The 16,131-nt window shown below is 41.1% G+C and overlaps 3 protein-coding genes across 5 annotated transcripts in view; 1 reads left to right on the forward strand and 2 right to left on the reverse strand.

Annotated features, from left to right (window-relative positions):
* The window catches only part of LOC134227408 (zinc finger protein 493-like), a 19,941-nt gene extending 7,338 nt beyond the window's left edge, over nucleotides 1-12,603 (forward strand). The window contains exons 1-4 of one of the 2 annotated variants that reach the window (XM_062708851.1): nucleotides 4,831-5,043; nucleotides 5,115-5,360; nucleotides 10,804-10,926; nucleotides 11,207-12,603. In XM_062708851.1, coding sequence (XP_062564835.1) covers nucleotides 4,999-5,043; nucleotides 5,115-5,360; nucleotides 10,804-10,926; nucleotides 11,207-12,232 — 1,440 coding nt within the window. In that variant the 5' untranslated portion in view covers nucleotides 4,831-4,998 and the 3' untranslated portion in view covers nucleotides 12,233-12,603. Of the gene's footprint in view, nucleotides 229-4,830; nucleotides 5,044-5,114; nucleotides 5,361-10,803; nucleotides 10,928-11,206 lie in introns of those variants that run through there. The other variant, XM_062708852.1, reaches the window with a different exon arrangement.
* LOC134227410 (zinc finger protein ZFMSA12A-like) lies at nucleotides 469-3,655 on the reverse strand. The gene is made up of 4 exons (XM_062708855.1): nucleotides 3,517-3,655; nucleotides 3,208-3,453; nucleotides 1,582-1,704; nucleotides 469-1,520 (listed from the first exon to the last, which is right to left on the reverse strand). Exons 1-4 carry the CDS (start codon nucleotides 3,559-3,561, stop codon nucleotides 540-542), a joined length of 1,395 nt encoding a protein of 464 aa, XP_062564839.1. The 5' UTR covers nucleotides 3,562-3,655; the 3' UTR covers nucleotides 469-539.
* A 232-nt stretch (nucleotides 12,604-12,835) lies between the features above and the next one.
* Nucleotides 12,836-15,474, reverse strand: LOC134227406 (oocyte zinc finger protein XlCOF6-like). 2 transcript variants are annotated; one of them, XM_062708845.1, is made up of 3 exons: nucleotides 15,308-15,474; nucleotides 14,514-15,236; nucleotides 12,836-14,454 (listed from the first exon to the last, which is right to left on the reverse strand). In XM_062708845.1, exons 1-3 carry the CDS (start codon nucleotides 15,371-15,373, stop codon nucleotides 12,904-12,906), a joined length of 2,340 nt encoding a protein of 779 aa, XP_062564829.1. In that variant the 5' UTR covers nucleotides 15,374-15,474; the 3' UTR covers nucleotides 12,836-12,903. The 2 variants fall into 2 exon arrangements, with proteins under 2 accessions (XP_062564829.1, XP_062564828.1); XM_062708844.1 differs by having other exon boundaries at nucleotides 14,514-15,242.
* Between the last annotated feature and the right edge of the window lie 657 nt (nucleotides 15,475-16,131).

The following is a 16,131-nucleotide window of genomic DNA, read 5'->3' on the forward strand; positions in this document are numbered from 1 at the left end:
GAAGCAGAACGACGAGAGCCTTACAAGTGCTGACCAATCAACCGACGACGCAAATCAAAAACTGCAGTGCCCTTGCTGTTCGGGAATATTTCAGGGCAAACAACAGCTCCATATTCACATGGGCGAGCATGTGGACGAGATTGCTAATAAACGGCTCAAACTGGCTCTTCCTCCGCAAAACGAGAGCAGTTCAATCGCCATCACCGACATCGGTGTTCAGGATGGAACGTAAGTTTCTATGAATTAACAAATCGTGCGTGCATTATTCCAAGGAATCAGATTCCTTAAAATGGATTCCATTTATATTAAAGCTCATATGGCAGTTTTTATTGACTGAAATTTGAAGAACTTTCTTTGAATCTTTTTCACTTTCTTACTTTCACTTAGTGCGAATGATTACCCGGGTCAATCATAATTCAATTGTAAATATGGACACATAGATATTATCACAAAATGAGTAAAAACACATTTTTATAATGAAGAGAAAAAATACATTCAGAATATTACGATGACTTACATTGTGCGTTGATTGCTGACAATTAATCGTCCGTCTTCAAATCAAGCATCTCAGCATCTTCTGGTTGAGATCGAGAATCGTCATTTTCGCTCACCGCAAAACCGGTTTCTTCCTTCATTTCAGCTACATCATTCAAGTCCTCGTTTCGGCTACGCTTTTTTCTTGTGTACCCCTTCGACATACGCGGCGTTTTGCCCGGTGTGTGGAATCTGCGAAGGTGCACCTGTAGGTTCGCATTAGATTTGAACATTCCACCGCATTCCGGACACAGATGGCTGGCTTCAAGATGGGAATTTACGTGGTTTTGGAAGTTTTTCGCTTTGAACATTTTTCGGCAATATGGGCATTCGCGACCGGCTAGATGGACCGCTTCCTTGTGAATTTTCACCTGACTGTAGTTAGCCAGTTGCAGCCCACAAATTTTGCACTTTGATGGTCTGTGGAATGTCCGAATGTGAACGTTAAGATTATCTCGATTTTTGTACACACGTTGACAATGTGGACACTGGGATTTAACCGGTTCGAACCTGCTGGCCTTTCTGGACACTTTTTGTTTGTTTTCCTTGTTGTTGTCAGTAGTGGGTTGGTTCGAGTTGGAAGTCTTCTTCTTCGTTCCGACGTTACATCGATGCGTAACAAAAGTCTTCTGTTTTCGAAATTTACGTCCACAATCCGAACACTGCTTCCGAATAGACAATTTGGGCATTGACTGTTCGTTGGTGGTGTCAAGCTCATCCACATCGTTTTCGACTTTAAGTTCCTTTGCTGGGAGTTCTATCCCACAGTCTGAAAACTCTATCATTTGAGCATCGTTGTCATCAAGTTTGTCTTCTGATTTGTTCAATTCGACGTCAAGCTCCGGGACATTGTCTTCGCAGTCCGAATAGTCCACAGCGGCAGTGCTAGCCTTGCAGTGATTTTTGTCATGATCAATCTTAAGCTTTTGTGAACGGAAATGTTCATTACAATTCGAGCATGTCAGGAAAAACCCGTCGTGCTCTTCCTGGAAATAGGCGTTTTTTTGTTCTAACACTTCAGATCATATTTATTTAAATTTAACTTACGTGAACATGAATCCAGTAGAGACTCTCGCGATAACCGCGTTGGTCATTGCACAGTACGCATTTATGTAGTTCGTACACCACCTTAGTTTCTTTTGTGTGACTTTCTTTCTTGTCATCCGAAATCTGCAAGGTGAGAAACAAAATAAATTTGAATAGCAGACTGAATATATGTGCTAGGTTTTAAAAATGACGTTGAAGGCCTGTATTTCATAAGCAGAGCCAGAGGAGAAGGGATGCAAATTGCTTTCATTCCCAGAATACGACAGCCGCAGTAGTGACGATAAGCAGTAATGCAATGCTGAGCAGCAAACGAAAAACCGATAAATTATTAACTGAAACAAAGTCATATCATGTTCTGTAATCAATAACACGGCTTCTATCCGGGGTAAATGAACTATGGATGACCGCCAGCCAAAGTACAACTTCGAGAATTCGATCCCGTTGTAGAGATTTGCGTACCAAGCTTGAGTGCTTGATCACTAAGCAAGTGACTGGTACTATTCCTTCTCGAAACACTGATGTCACGAGTTGGAATATTCTCAGCTACTTCCAAATTGCTGATCCATCACAAAGATCATCATGATCGACGACAAATTTCTAATGCTACGTGAACCCCAACTGGGAAATCGTGGAAGTTCTGAATGTATCATCAAATTCATCAGACGAAGAACGGTGTGAGGAACATTTTGCAGCAACAACCCATCCACATAGCCAATCTAGTCATCGAAGTCCTTGATCTGCTATAGGATTCAACGAATTCCTTTTGGCTGGACGGGCCATGGACAAAGCGAAGATTTTTTTTCTAAGGTGGCAAAACTCTTAGTACCGTTTTGTGTGCCATGAATTTATAATTATTTGAATTCTCGTTTGGTAGTGTCTACTACGCATAATATCCATGGCCGATATCTATCGTAAGAAATATCGATCTTACGTCTCACGTGACTCGCCATATGCAACCGCGCCAATGCGGCATAATTTGAATTGAGCATCAGTAGGCTATGACTTACAACACGTTTGCAAAGCAACCAGTTTTTCCCCTGATTAGTCACGGACACGTAAGTACTATTTTGTCCCCGACAATAACCTAACGTATTCGGCTGGTCCTTTTCCGATGGCACGAGGCCACACACCATTGGGACTGCTTTCGCCAGCTATCATTCTTGCCAAATTGCACCTACAGTTCAGCAAATTTGGCGCAACAAACAAGATTGAGCTAAACCTGTTACAGTCGATGAGAGCCAACAATGGATGAAAGTACGACAAGTTTTACATTTACTAAAACAGTTCCCAGGCAGCATACTTTTCATAAACGAGTTACTAAAACCTATGTTACGGCTCAATCAAAGTTATAGGTATATAGGTTACTGCACCTGCAACCCAATCAGTCAGAATTGTGCAACTCGGGTTTTCCATTCCTCACCATTCAACCATCGATGGTGCTAAGCAGTTCGAGCTACATGGATTTGCGGACGCCTGAACAAAAGCAGATGAATCGTATCTGTACATCCCAACTATCCATCACGACAACATCAGTAAAAATATCTTCATCTATTCGGAGACGAGCCAGCCTCGGGCTGAAAGTCTCCTTAATAGACACAAAAAAAAAATCTTCATCTATTAGCATACCTCATGCGAGTCCAAATGTTCCCACAATCCATTCCTTTCCAGATAGTCTCCGTCACAAACCGTACATCGGTACACCATACGGCCCACGGTGCACGCTTCTTGGTGCTGCTGCAGATCTTCCTTTCGGACCGGCTCCTGGCAGACGTCGCATTCCACTTTACGAACATCTTGCTCATTGGAAACTAGAAAAACAGATTCCCCGCGGTCATACTCCAGTCGTTCTGTACAGCATTTGCATAAACGATGCTGCAAAATGATGAAATTAGTGTGAAAAAGAGTTAGCTGAATTATGGAATATAGTATTCTTACCGTAATTAATCTGGACGCTTTCTTTTTACATGAAGTACATTTCATTGTGAATCGGTATCGCTAAATTTGTAGTATCTTCGGTATATTCAGATTTTTGTAAACATTTAAAATATAAGTCTCGAGTGATTTTTGAAAACGTCGTATGTCCAAAAGAGAGAAAATGCTTAGTCTAGTGAATAGAGGTAATAAACTATAGAGGACGATTGTCGCTGCGGTTCCCTTTGTTATCGTTCCCAAACATGTTGGGTACCTATCTGTCAAAACGTACTGATTTTTCCTTTGTTGACATTTAGTGCCCTATCTTCGCCAGCAAAAGATGTTTCGCCAGTGACGACAGCGACAATCTTCCTCTATGGTTTATTACCTCTATTGTCTACCTGAGGTAAAAATATTGCAACAAAATCAAAACTAGCCTATAGATCTAGGAACTTTTTTCAAATAGGCGTAACTGTATTTGACCTTGAAATTTGAAACGACTCATATTCTCTTTATTCAGCATATTTCGTTCAACTGACGTTAACTACCAGATAGATCGCAATCTATTCTTTCTGTTAGGTGCATTAGTTGTCCAAAATAGTTTGAAGTAAGAGCACAATCGCCATTCCAAAAATCAAGGTCAGAATCAATTAGGCCCAAGTTCCTAGAGATCCGCAAAAACAAGCGGAATGTGAGAGATTCTCTCGTTTGGACATACGACATTTTTAAAAATCATGGTAGAAGTATTTATCTCGGGTACTTATTCAAAAGGACGTCTGTGATTTTGTAAACAAAGATTCAAACGTTGATTCGTCCAATCTGATGGCACTCCTATACGCAAACCACCAGATAGCCGAAGGCTTTCTCTTACCTGTCTGTGGTGATGGTTTGCGTGGGAGTGCTATACTCGACGTTTGAATCTTTGTTTTCAAAATCACATACGTCCTTTTGAATAAGTACCCGAGATATCTACCATTTTGACGTCTTGTCTTGTCAAATGTTGTAAATATCAAGCTCTATCTGGAATAAGGGCGAATGTCGCAAGAGAGGATTCTCTTCTTCGACTGTCCCTCTTTTATATAAAAGTGACAAGCCGCAGATTTCATTGCGGTTTACCACCTGAGAACGCTAGAAAACAATGAAAACTTGCGTTCTGAGGTAATAATCTGCAAACAAATCCCCTGCTTGTCACGTTTATTCAAAATTGAAGTCGACGAAGAGAATTATTCTCTCTTGCGACATTCGCCCTTTTACCAGATAGAGCTTGATATATACGGTTATTTTAAAATACTCATAATATACATTTTTTTATCCATATAAATATTAGAAAAATGGGTTGAGCTGTCTTACTTCTCCGTGTTTATTGTTTATTATCACAGATTATCACGCTCGACGAACTCGTCCACAAAATTATCTGAACAAACTGAATAAATAACAGAACTTTGTTCGAAATAATATCAAGTTATTTTAATTATTTTGTAAAACAAATGTTTTGTTGATTGCAATATGATTTGCACTCTATGTAATAAAAGTTCTTCAAAACTTATAACGGTAAGCCCAATAAATTATATTATTTTACGATATAATAGTTACTATAATGCATTATATTTGTTCATCGCCAGCATCATCTGTGCCTATGCTGCTCGGATCGGCTGGAATGCGGCCGCGGAGAATCGATCTTTTTCGTTCCAGTTGAACACGACGTGCGCAAGGTTGAATGCGACGTCTGCCAGGAGCCGGTCCTGAAGGATGATCTAGAGCGCCACCAAGAAAGGTGTTCGCCGGGGCGGACGATTTTTCGATGCACCGTTTGTGATGCAGATTACTTGGACAAGGCGAGCCTCTGGAAGCACCTGGAGTCGCACGAGGTACGTGTTGTAGAATTAATTATCGTAACGTTTATGGGAAAATGATCAAACGAGAAATGCAGGACTCGTGAGACCCAATCAGGCATTATTTTTTCTTGACAAGCTGAAATATTTTCCGTCCCAAGTTTTCTTGACTTGAAATAAGGTGTAACCGAAAGTTGCGCACACAACCACAGACTGCTGAAGTGGTCTTGGTTGACATATTCAAAAGCCAGCAAACGCGTTGCGATCGAAAGACCGAAACGCCGGCAACGACACGGACGATTCGTCCGCATCGACGAGAAGTATCCGAAGCCGAGGACCCCCACCCGGCAAGAAACAGCGATGCCACGACCATAAATGGCTCTCACGTCGTCCAACCTCGCATCAATCAACATTTTCGCGAACGTGGAGCACACGAGGAGAGGCACAGCTGTTGCGGTGAAGGAGCACATCCGTGTCGCTCACGTGGAAAAGAGTCTGGACAGCCTCGATCTGCAACGTCTACGCTCCCTCCGGCTCTGCACAGCACGCTGCTAGAGATGAGTTTTTCAATGGCTCGCTTCCCTATTATCTCCGCCACCACACCGACAACGTTATCGTAGCTGGCCATTACAATTGCGTGCTGCGTGCGTGCGATTCGTCCAGCCCGAACATCAGTCCACCACTTAAAACAGCTGTACAGCAGCTGGAGCTACATGATGTGTGGGAGAAGTTGTGTCCACGTGATGCCGGTTTTACCCATGTCTGTCGAAACGCACGATCGCGACTCGATCGGATCTATGTGAGTAGTGGTCTTCGCGCCAAACTGCAGTCGGCATGCACGCACGTTTGTCGTTTTATAGATTATAAAACGCTAACGCTCAGACTCTGTCTTTCCCCACTGGGACACGAGCCCGGGCGCGGTTTCTGGGCCCTTTGACCGGATCTTCTAACCGAAGAAAACCGAAAAGAAAGGGAAAAAGTTGGCACTGCAGCGTAACTGCTCCCACATGTTTATGAGCATCAACGAGACGAACGTGGCCGGTGGGCCGGTGAGCCAATGTCGATATTCCAACTGGGGGAAAGACGACGGAAGAAAACAACGATAACGCAGCTACAGACGGGAGAAGACGGAATTACCGTCATACCTCAAGCGATCGAGACAAATCTGTTTGGTTTTTTCCCGAGCCTCTACTCAGAAGAAACAACAGAAAACGACGGCAATGCCAACAATGAAGATTTCGCTTGCGAACGTGTGTGGGTTCAACGAGAAACTCATCTCTCTTCTCTCGAATATAGCTAGTCGGTCCACATCTCGGCTGCTTATCAATGGGCACCTCTCACGATCGTTCACGACAATTCCTTCTTTTCTATGCAACTCCTCGCCCCGCAATTTTAATAGACAATCCTGGATTAAAGTCAATTCTATCAAATTTATCCCAAATTTCCCATTATATCCAACAAAACCCCTCCGCCGATCTGATCCACCAGCACTTCGTACAGCAAACTGAAATGCCACAGGTGGAACAGAACAGTCCAGCGCTAGATTGGCCACGCGCATGACGAAATATTGGAATGAAGGAACTTTCCTCATCGCAGCGATCCCAATTTTACCTGCTGGTGAATGGGAAAATCGAGCATCGGAAGCTTCTGCCCGTGATGCAACGGGTGGCGGACGAGAACTTATTGTCAACACTGTGACATACAGGAACCTGAATCAGCACAAGTTCTGTAGCTTCACTCGTGTCGGTCCGGCCTGGACTGTCCTACAGCAGAATCTATGACAAAAGGTCGAAAGGACAAAAGTTCGAAAAACAAAAGGTCGAAAAGACAGAAGGTCGAAAGGACAAAAGGTCGAAAAGACAAAACGTCGAAAGGGACAAAAGGTCGAAAGGACAAAAGGTCGAAAGGCACAAAAGGTCGAAAAGGACAAAAGGTCGGAAAGAACAAAAGTTCATAAAGGACAAAAGGTCGAAAAGGACAAAAGGTTGAAAGGGACAAAAGGTCGATCAACAACAAGTTGATAACAAGTTGGTTGTATTCCGAAAGAATTTATGAAATGCATTTATAACTTCAAGTAGAAATAACACACTCATCACATCATTCAAAGTTGAAGAATGAGCAATTTTCAAAAAAGGAGTAATTACTATGAAACAATGTTATGAATATCTACATAGTTCTGTTAGAGATAAAAAGATTGTTTATTTAGGGAATGAATAAAACTTGTATTGCGCGAGACAGAGTTTTCCTATACAGTTGGCAAAAAAGTTGCTCTTTTATTATAAACTATTTTTAGCAATTAAATAAAATTTATTCAATGAGTGTAAATAATAGATGAAAATCTAGGTTTTCTGAATGTCGCTTCGATCTGTCAGAAGGCGCACGCATTGAAAATACACCAGCGTGTAATATACGCCGGTGTATTTGATGTGCGGCGTGCACCATTATGACAGATCGAAGTGACATTTAGAAAACTCAACATTCATCTGTTAGTTGTACTCACTGAATGAATTTTATTTATTGTTAAAAATTGTGAAAAATAAAAGAGCAGAGTTTTTGTTAACTGTGTTGGGCAACTCTGGTGCTAGATTGACTTTCTCCGTTTCAGTTCCTTGTCTTTTTCGACCTTTTGATCTTATTGATCTTTAGTTTCTTTCGACCTTTTGTTCCGTTCGACGTTTTGTCCTTTCGACCATTTGTCCCTTCGACCTTTTGTCTTTCGACCTTTTGTCCATTCGACCTTTTGTCTTTCGACCTTTTGTCCCTAACTCCCTACATCAGGCAGAGACTAGCCGGCTACACTAATGGTTGGAGGCGACTGTCGTTCGAGGACCTCACGAGACCTGTTTTGCCAGGAATTGGAATTCTGAGCTTCGCGAGTGGAAATTCTCCACTTGTTTGTAAAGTACATCGGCTTTGTTAACGAGTGTAACGATAGAATTGATGTAGACGCTTTAATGTTCTAATTAGATTTAAATTGATTTGAAGACGTCGAACTACCAATGTAAATAACTGTACATAAAATAAAACTGAATTTTAATCACAAAAAATATATATCCGGAACAATTCCTTAAAAGTTGTTTTTTAAAGCCTTCCAAAAAAATGTTCAAATGAATTTCAAAAGAATTGGCGTTGTAACCATAACTTTGCTAAGGGAATTTCTAACGGAGCTCATAAAGAAATGTACAATGGCATTTCCAAATGATTTTCAAAAGGAATTTTCGTAAGAAATTCTAATGAAATTTTGAAGAAATGACCAAACAAATTCCCGGACCAATTCCTTGAGAAGTTTTTGAATTTTCTCTAAAGAAATTACCAAATTAAAATCCAAAGGATTTCTTTAAAAAAAAACTTGAAGGAATTCTTAAATAAATTTCCGAAGCAATTCCTAAAGAAATTTCCAAAGAATTTCCGACGAAATCTCCAATGAATTTTACGAAGTTTTCGTTTTGAAGTTTCGAAGAAATTCCTGAGAGAAATTACAAAGGTATACATGGAACAATTTCTGCTGGAATTTCTGAAGGAGTTTTTGATGGAACGACTGAAGCAATTTCTGGATAAACTTGAGAAGGAATTCCTGAAAGTATGTCCTGAAGAAAAAATGTCTGGAAGGTAATTCCCAAGGAATTCATTTATTCAAAGAATTGGAAGAAACATTTAGTATAATTCGTAGCGTCTGTTACAAAAAAAAGGTAAATGCGAGCCACTCGAGTTCAGTTCAATCAAAGGTATAAGGCAGCGGTTCTCAACCTTTTGCCTTTCTCGTATACTAAGTATACGGTAAAGGTTATATGATCGCTCCAAAAACAAACTTTTTATAGAAGGCCCGGAGACCCATAGTGTTATATACCGATCGACTCAGCTCGACGAATTGAGGTGATGTCTGTGTGTGTGTGTGTGTGTGTGTGTGTGTGTGTGTGTGTGTGTGTGTGTGTGTGTGTGTGTGTGTGTGTGTGTGTGTGTGTGTGTGTGTGTGTGTGTGTGTGTGTGTGTGAGTGTGTGTGTGTGTGTGTGTGAGTGTGTGTGTGTATGTGTGTCTGTGCGCACGCATCCAAAAAAAATGTCACTCATTTTTCAGGTACTTATCCTTTACCGATTTACTCGCAACAAGTTGCATTCGACGCAGGATACTCTACCATTGTTTCCTATTGAAAATTGGTCAGATCGGACTATGGGCTCGGAAGTTATGACCAAAATACCACTTTTTTATAGAAAAAATGAGTAAAAAATGTCACTCATTTTTCAGGCACTTATCCTTTACCGATTTACTCGCAAATTGACAATTGAAAATTGGCCAGATCGGACTATGGGCTCAAGAGTAATGGCCAAAATACTATTTTTATAATGCACGAGAAAGGCACCATCACCGCTAGGTGGATTAATCAGGGTTTTTCTTGATAGGTACCCCTTCGAATTTTTACATTCATTGAGGTACCCCCTATTGTTTTTTTTGTTGTAAATGAAAATAACCTCATAAGATATATGGAAAACGGACCTGAAAATTAACTCAATATATGGCTCTTCAAAATGTTGTATGAAACCTTCGTTATTCTGTAAAACTTTGCTATTCAAATTAAATTTACACATCAAGCTTTCTATAAAAGACTTTGATGACCTTTGTAGGCTTCCGAGCTTCTTCAAAGTAAGCTTGAAATGAGGCTTCCGAGCCTCTTAAAAGAAGGCTTCCAAGCATCTTGAAAGGAGGCTTCAATACCTCTTGACAGGAGGTTTCCAAGCTTCTTGAAAGAAGGTTTCCGAGCCTCTTGAAAGGAGGTTTCCAAACCTTTTAAAAGGAGGTTTCCAAACCTCTTAAAAGGAGGTTTCCAAACCTCTTAAAAGGAGGTTTCCAAACCTCTACAAAGGAGGCTTCCGAGCCTCTTCAAAAAAGGCTTCCGAGCCTCTTGAAAGGAGCCTTCCGAGCCTCTTGAAAGGAGGCTTCCAAGCTTACGAGTTATCAACGAAGTTACTGAGCCTTCTCGCCTCTCAAATAGAGGTTTTCAGACCTCTTTGTTTTAGATTTAAGTCGTTAAAATTTTTGTTCTTTTAATCTTTTGTTGCACAGACCATCATACACTATGCAGGTTGTAGTGGGCAGGATTCGATAGGTTTTGATTTGCTGACCGCATAAATGCATAATACAATACAAAGTTTTGAAATCTAAAAATACATAAATATTAAAACAATATCTATAAGTTTTATTGAAATTGTAATACATCCGCCATACCGTTTTTTGGTCCTAGGTACCCCCTGGGGCCGGCAAAGGTACCCCCAGGGGTACATGTACCCCAGGTTGAGAACCGCTGGTATAAGGTATTACCTATTTGAGAGCGAACCATGTATTCAACCTCCGGGTTAGCATTACTTATTGAATGTTGGCTTTTTTTGTGAGATTTTTATATCCATAAATTGTAACATAATTTATAACATAAGGTTTCTGATTTTTCTCAACTTTTCTATTTTCGATTTTTCGATTTTTTTACAGATCTTAGATGAGGCAAAAGAGAAATGCTGTCAAGAAATGAATGTGTCGTATGATTTACACAAATGCGTACTGTGCAATGACCAACGCGGGTATCAGGAAAGTGTCTACTGGAATCACGTTCACGTAAGTTTCTCCAGACTCCAAATGAGATCCCTATTAACATTTTGGCTTTATGATGGTTTTATAACACTCTTGAAGAACAAATTATGGTCTTCAAGAGCGATATAAAACTTAAAATGTTACTTGGGTCGCTTTTGCTTTCACGTGGTTTGCTATTGAACGATCACGACCTCCAAATTTAATGAATTTTTGAGTGGACTCTTCGAAAGAGTTCACAATAAGCAGATAGTATCTGAATCAACCCTGAAATACAGTAACCTCCAACAAAGTCGCTTATTTTCAGGAAGACCACGATGGATTTTTCCTACAATGTCCAAATTGCTGCGATAATTTTCGTTCTCGTAAACTTATGATGGATCATGACAATGATTGTAAAGTTAGTTCAATATCAGCAGAAGGTTCCATATGCGAGGAAAATTGTGCTGTACTTGCAGAACCTTCTAAAGAACTCGACGATAATCTTTTTGAAGAATCAACAATTGAATTCACAGATTGTGGGATACCGACAGAAGTGAAAACCGAAAATGATGAAAATCAGTTTGACTTTGTTAACAAACAGAAGAAGTTTGTTCGTAAGCAATGTTCAAGCTGTGGACAAGAGTTCCGAAAGCACATTACCTTCACCACCCATAAATGCTACATCGAATCCAAAGTCAAAGCATCTATGGCGACTCCTTCTACTGAAAGCCAAAAAACAGAAGAAACGGTTAACAAACAGAAGAAGTTTGTTCGTAAGCAATGTTCAAGCTGTGGACAAGAGTTCCGAAAGCACATAACCTTCACGACCCATAAATGCTACATCGAATCCAAAGTCAAAGCAGCTATGGCGACTACTTCTACTGAAACCCAAAACACAGAAGAAACGGCCCCATCAGCCAAATTCCAGTGTCCACACTGCCATCGATTGCTGAAAAATCAGGGAAACCTCCGGGTTCACATTTTCACGCTTCACAGACCGTACAAATGTAACATTTGCGGTTTACAGATGGGCAGTTACAGTCAGGTAAAGTCGCACAAAAACGCGGTTCATACCAAGCCGGATCAGAAGTGTCCACACTGCGGGAGAATGTTCAAAGCGAAAACCTTCCAAAATCATTTGAACTCCCATCAGAAGGCTAGCCACCTGTGCGCCGATTGCGGGGTGATGTATAAATCGTACCAGAACTTGCAGGTTCATCGCAAACGATTCCACACACACGATAAACCGCCACGCATGTCGAAAGGATACATCAGAAGGAATCGGGGTAAGAATGAAAAAGCAAAGGTTTCCGATAGTACAAATGGTAAATCTAAAAATGGGAAAGCGTAGTTTGGCAGAGGGTTATCTACTGGGTAATACCATACAGAAACAAAGCGCGATAAAGAAATCCATTATTCAATGCTTATGTATAAGACCATTTTTGAAGAATTTCATTCTCCACCAAGGTTTGTCTTCGGAAACTAGCCCCTTACTGGTGTCATTAAACGCACCGAACGTAAGTCATTGCTACTTGTTGAAGCCTTTGTATTACTGTTATATACTGCCGCATTATAAATATTTGTCCTTATTGTATTTTCATCACTCAAAACTCTCCACATTAACGAGTTTCTTGGGCGCGATACATTTTTTTCACCTGGATTAATAAGGTTGTCATCTGTTTCCGCATGCTTATTCCGTTCTCTCCTGTTAAATTACACATTTGACCAGACGGAGGTATCAACAACATTTAGGGCCAATTTCTTCACCTCCGCTTAACTCTTAAGCGGTGCTTACCCATACGCTTAAACCTGGTTTAAGCACTAAGCGGAGGTGAAGAAATCGGCCCTTAGAGAATTACCTCCATAGGCGATTTAATGATAAGCAAAAGCAAAGCACTATACAAGTGCACAACTTGCTGTGATATCTCTGCCCAAAAATCAGAACTATTAAAACTTAGGAACAAAATTCATTCTAATTCATTCTAAAAATTATATTCTATAGATTAATCCTGGATCAGAAAATTATTCACTCGCGTGCTTCAGCATGTGCTCCTCGTACCGATCTCTATTTCGGAAGTACGTACTACAGACCGCACAGGTCGCTTCGTGATGTACGTTATCGTTGGCCATATGTTGTCTCAGTCCTATTCTCGTCACAAATTTTGCCTCGCAAGCCGGACAGTCGTACTGCTTCCGATTGGGGTCATGTATCTTCATGTGAATTCGCAGCCGCACCGGACCTTTGAAGTCCTTGCTGCAAACCTCACACTTAACGGATTCTACATTTGTCGAGGCATCCGTTGCGTCCACGGGTTCTGCTTTGTTGCGCCGCATCTTATCTGGATTATGCACTCGTTTGATGTGTAATTTGAGGATAGGCTTCGACTTGTACTTTCCTCCGCACTCCTCGCATAGGTAACTGCCCTCCTGATGCGTAAGCAAATGTTTTTGAAAATAGTACTTGCTTACAAACTTCTTCTCACAGTGCGGACATTTGAAGTTGGCTTCAGTATGAACCCACAACTTATGCGACTTCACTAAACTGGCACTGGCCAGCTTCAGTCCACATATGTCACAATCTGCCGGTTTGGCTTTGTGAATCTTACGTACGTGCTCTTCCATTCTCCAGCGATTCTTGAATGCTCGTGGACAGTGTAAGCATTGAGTAATGATTGGTGCATACATAATGGATACTTTCTCTTTAGCTTTTTCACCAGCCGTACACTGACCGGATCGGTGATTGACGAAGCTTTTATGCAGACGGAATTTAGCGCCACAATCTGGGCACAAAATGTGATAACCATTGTGAAGTGTTTTAACGTGTGCATTGTACGGGTCTTCCTCGTATCCTCGATCATCTCCGCAAAGGGTGCAAGTAAAAATCTTTTGCATGCTACGTATTCGAAACTCCGATCCTTCGGTATTTACCGCTGCATTATGATTTTCAATGTGCTTTGTGAGTGCTTCCTGTTTAACGTAATTTATTTGGCAAAAAGTGCATTGGAAAAGCTGTCGACCTAAGCATTTCTCTTTGTGCTCATCCAGCTCTGCAAGTTCTACAAAGCCTTCCAAACAAATGTCACACTGACGCTGCTTACCTTCGTGTTGCTCTCGGATGTGTTGCTCGAACAACTCTTTCCCGTTGCAACAAACGAAACAAATTCGACAGCGGACTGTCTTCTCTTCCGCGTGACACTCATCGTTGTGTTTGCGCAATAGGGACCTACTGGTAGTCTTGTGGTCACAATACCTGCAAGCAACTTTGAAATCCTTCAATCGATGTGGAGTTTTCGGCGGTTTCGGATGAGTCGACATGTGCTCTTCGAAGCGTTCATATCCCAAAATTACCATTTCGCAAACAGGGCATTTTCGCTCCATGTGAACCGTTTTGCGCTCCATGTGCTGCTGCAATCTGACGCGCGATTTGAACTTCCTACCGCAGATTTCGCATTCCGGACGGCGATCCTTTTTGGGTGCAGAATGTGTCAGGATGTGGTGCTTCAGGCCGTTGGGCAAAGCGAACTTCTTCGGGCATTGTGGACACTGCAGCTGTGGAGACTTATGAGCTGTACGCTAAAAAAATGAAACCAAATGCCATGATGGATAACAGAAAAACACACTATGGAACTTACCTTGTGATAACCGAGTCTATCTGTGTTGGCGAATTCGGAACCGCAAACGTCGCAACTAAGCTTTGTAGCAAGATGCATCCGTTTCACATGCTGATAAAGAGCGGCCCGCTTTAGGAAACTTTTTTCGCATTGTTGACATTTAACGAGTGGTTTTCTTTCGACAGGACCCAGCGTAACTTCCGTAAGTTGAGGTTCCTCAACGGTGATTTCTTCTTTTATTTGAAAATCATGATACACATTTGTTGACGTATTTTGGGAATCGACTACCATGCCATCATCATCGTCAACTGGTTCCTGTTTGACTAGTACTGATTGATCGAGTTGAGAATGAAGTTTTTCAACGCAATTTGGAATCTCAGGTTCGATGATTGCATTCCGGGTTTGTCGATCTGGTTGAAGCATCGAAGTGTCGTTCCCATGTCCAGTATCATTTTCGATCTGGACAACCACACCATCTGGAAGATGACCGCTTCGGTAAGTACTAACTGATTTGATGAATGGAATTGGATCATGTGGAACTGATCTATAATCGTCAGTTGTTGGTTCAAGCTTGATAACCCGATTATGTCGCGAAGATGTGTCTGCCTCATCTTCTATTTTGACAACCAAATTCCTAGCTGTGTTGGATTTATTTTCACTAGAATCAAGAAATTCTATCTTGAAGGCAGAAGTGGTATCGGCACAGGTGGAGTTATGCAGACAGGGATTACACAAACGATCGTCCTTGATCTATGGTAAAGAAAAAAGTAAAGCCTAAGCTCAGTAACTGATTATATCGAAGTATCAATACTTACCACTGTGAAGTTCGTCATCTTAGTGCGACAGTCTATGCATTGAACATTTTTTTCTTGGAAGGACATTCTCAGGCTATGGCCAACATTAAGTTTACTTCTTTAGAACAGCTTTTCGTCAAAATACGTACGTAGGCTCAAAATAAAAGTACAATCCTAAGCAGAACTTCCCTACACTGAAAACTAAAACTACCCAAAAGTGGGTTGTTTACACTCAAAACCGTGGTGTGGGCCAATAACCCAAATTTGAGTAAAATGGCTTTTCTGGCACTAGGGTAAAATGCCCAATAGTGGACCCCCTAGTAGCGAAAGTTTGCTCTTCCTGTCATAAGGCTTAGAAATATTCAACATATTAACTCTGCTTGATATCTAACAACAAGCTCTGCATCCCCTCTTCACGATACATACATGAAACACCCAAATACACGACGTTATTCGTTGAAATTAACATTTTAAAGTCTAACTGAATTCGCCCTATAGTAGACCCCTTGGGGGTCCATAATAGGAAATTGCTTCCCTATAGTCGACACTTCATTTGATTTTCATGTCCCGTTTCGGGACGTTCTTCTTCCCTATTATGGACCCCCAAAATATTCCTATAATGGACACTCTCGTGTTTATTTTTTATAGAATTGTAAAATATCATCTAAGTGTACTTTCAGTGTACATGTAATCTAATCATAGGACAGTAAAGTAGGTTCTCCCGATAGAATTTCATAGCAAAATGTTGACATTGTGCAATAATAATGCAAAAATGGCTGGAGGGTCCACTATTGGTTGGGGGTCCACTATTGGGCACTTTACCCTAGGTAGTTTGCCTTTAATCC

Source organism: Armigeres subalbatus, chromosome 3 (genome assembly GCF_024139115.2).
Source record: "Armigeres subalbatus isolate Guangzhou_Male chromosome 3, GZ_Asu_2, whole genome shotgun sequence".
Lineage (NCBI taxonomy): Eukaryota > Metazoa > Arthropoda > Insecta > Diptera > Culicidae > Armigeres > Armigeres subalbatus.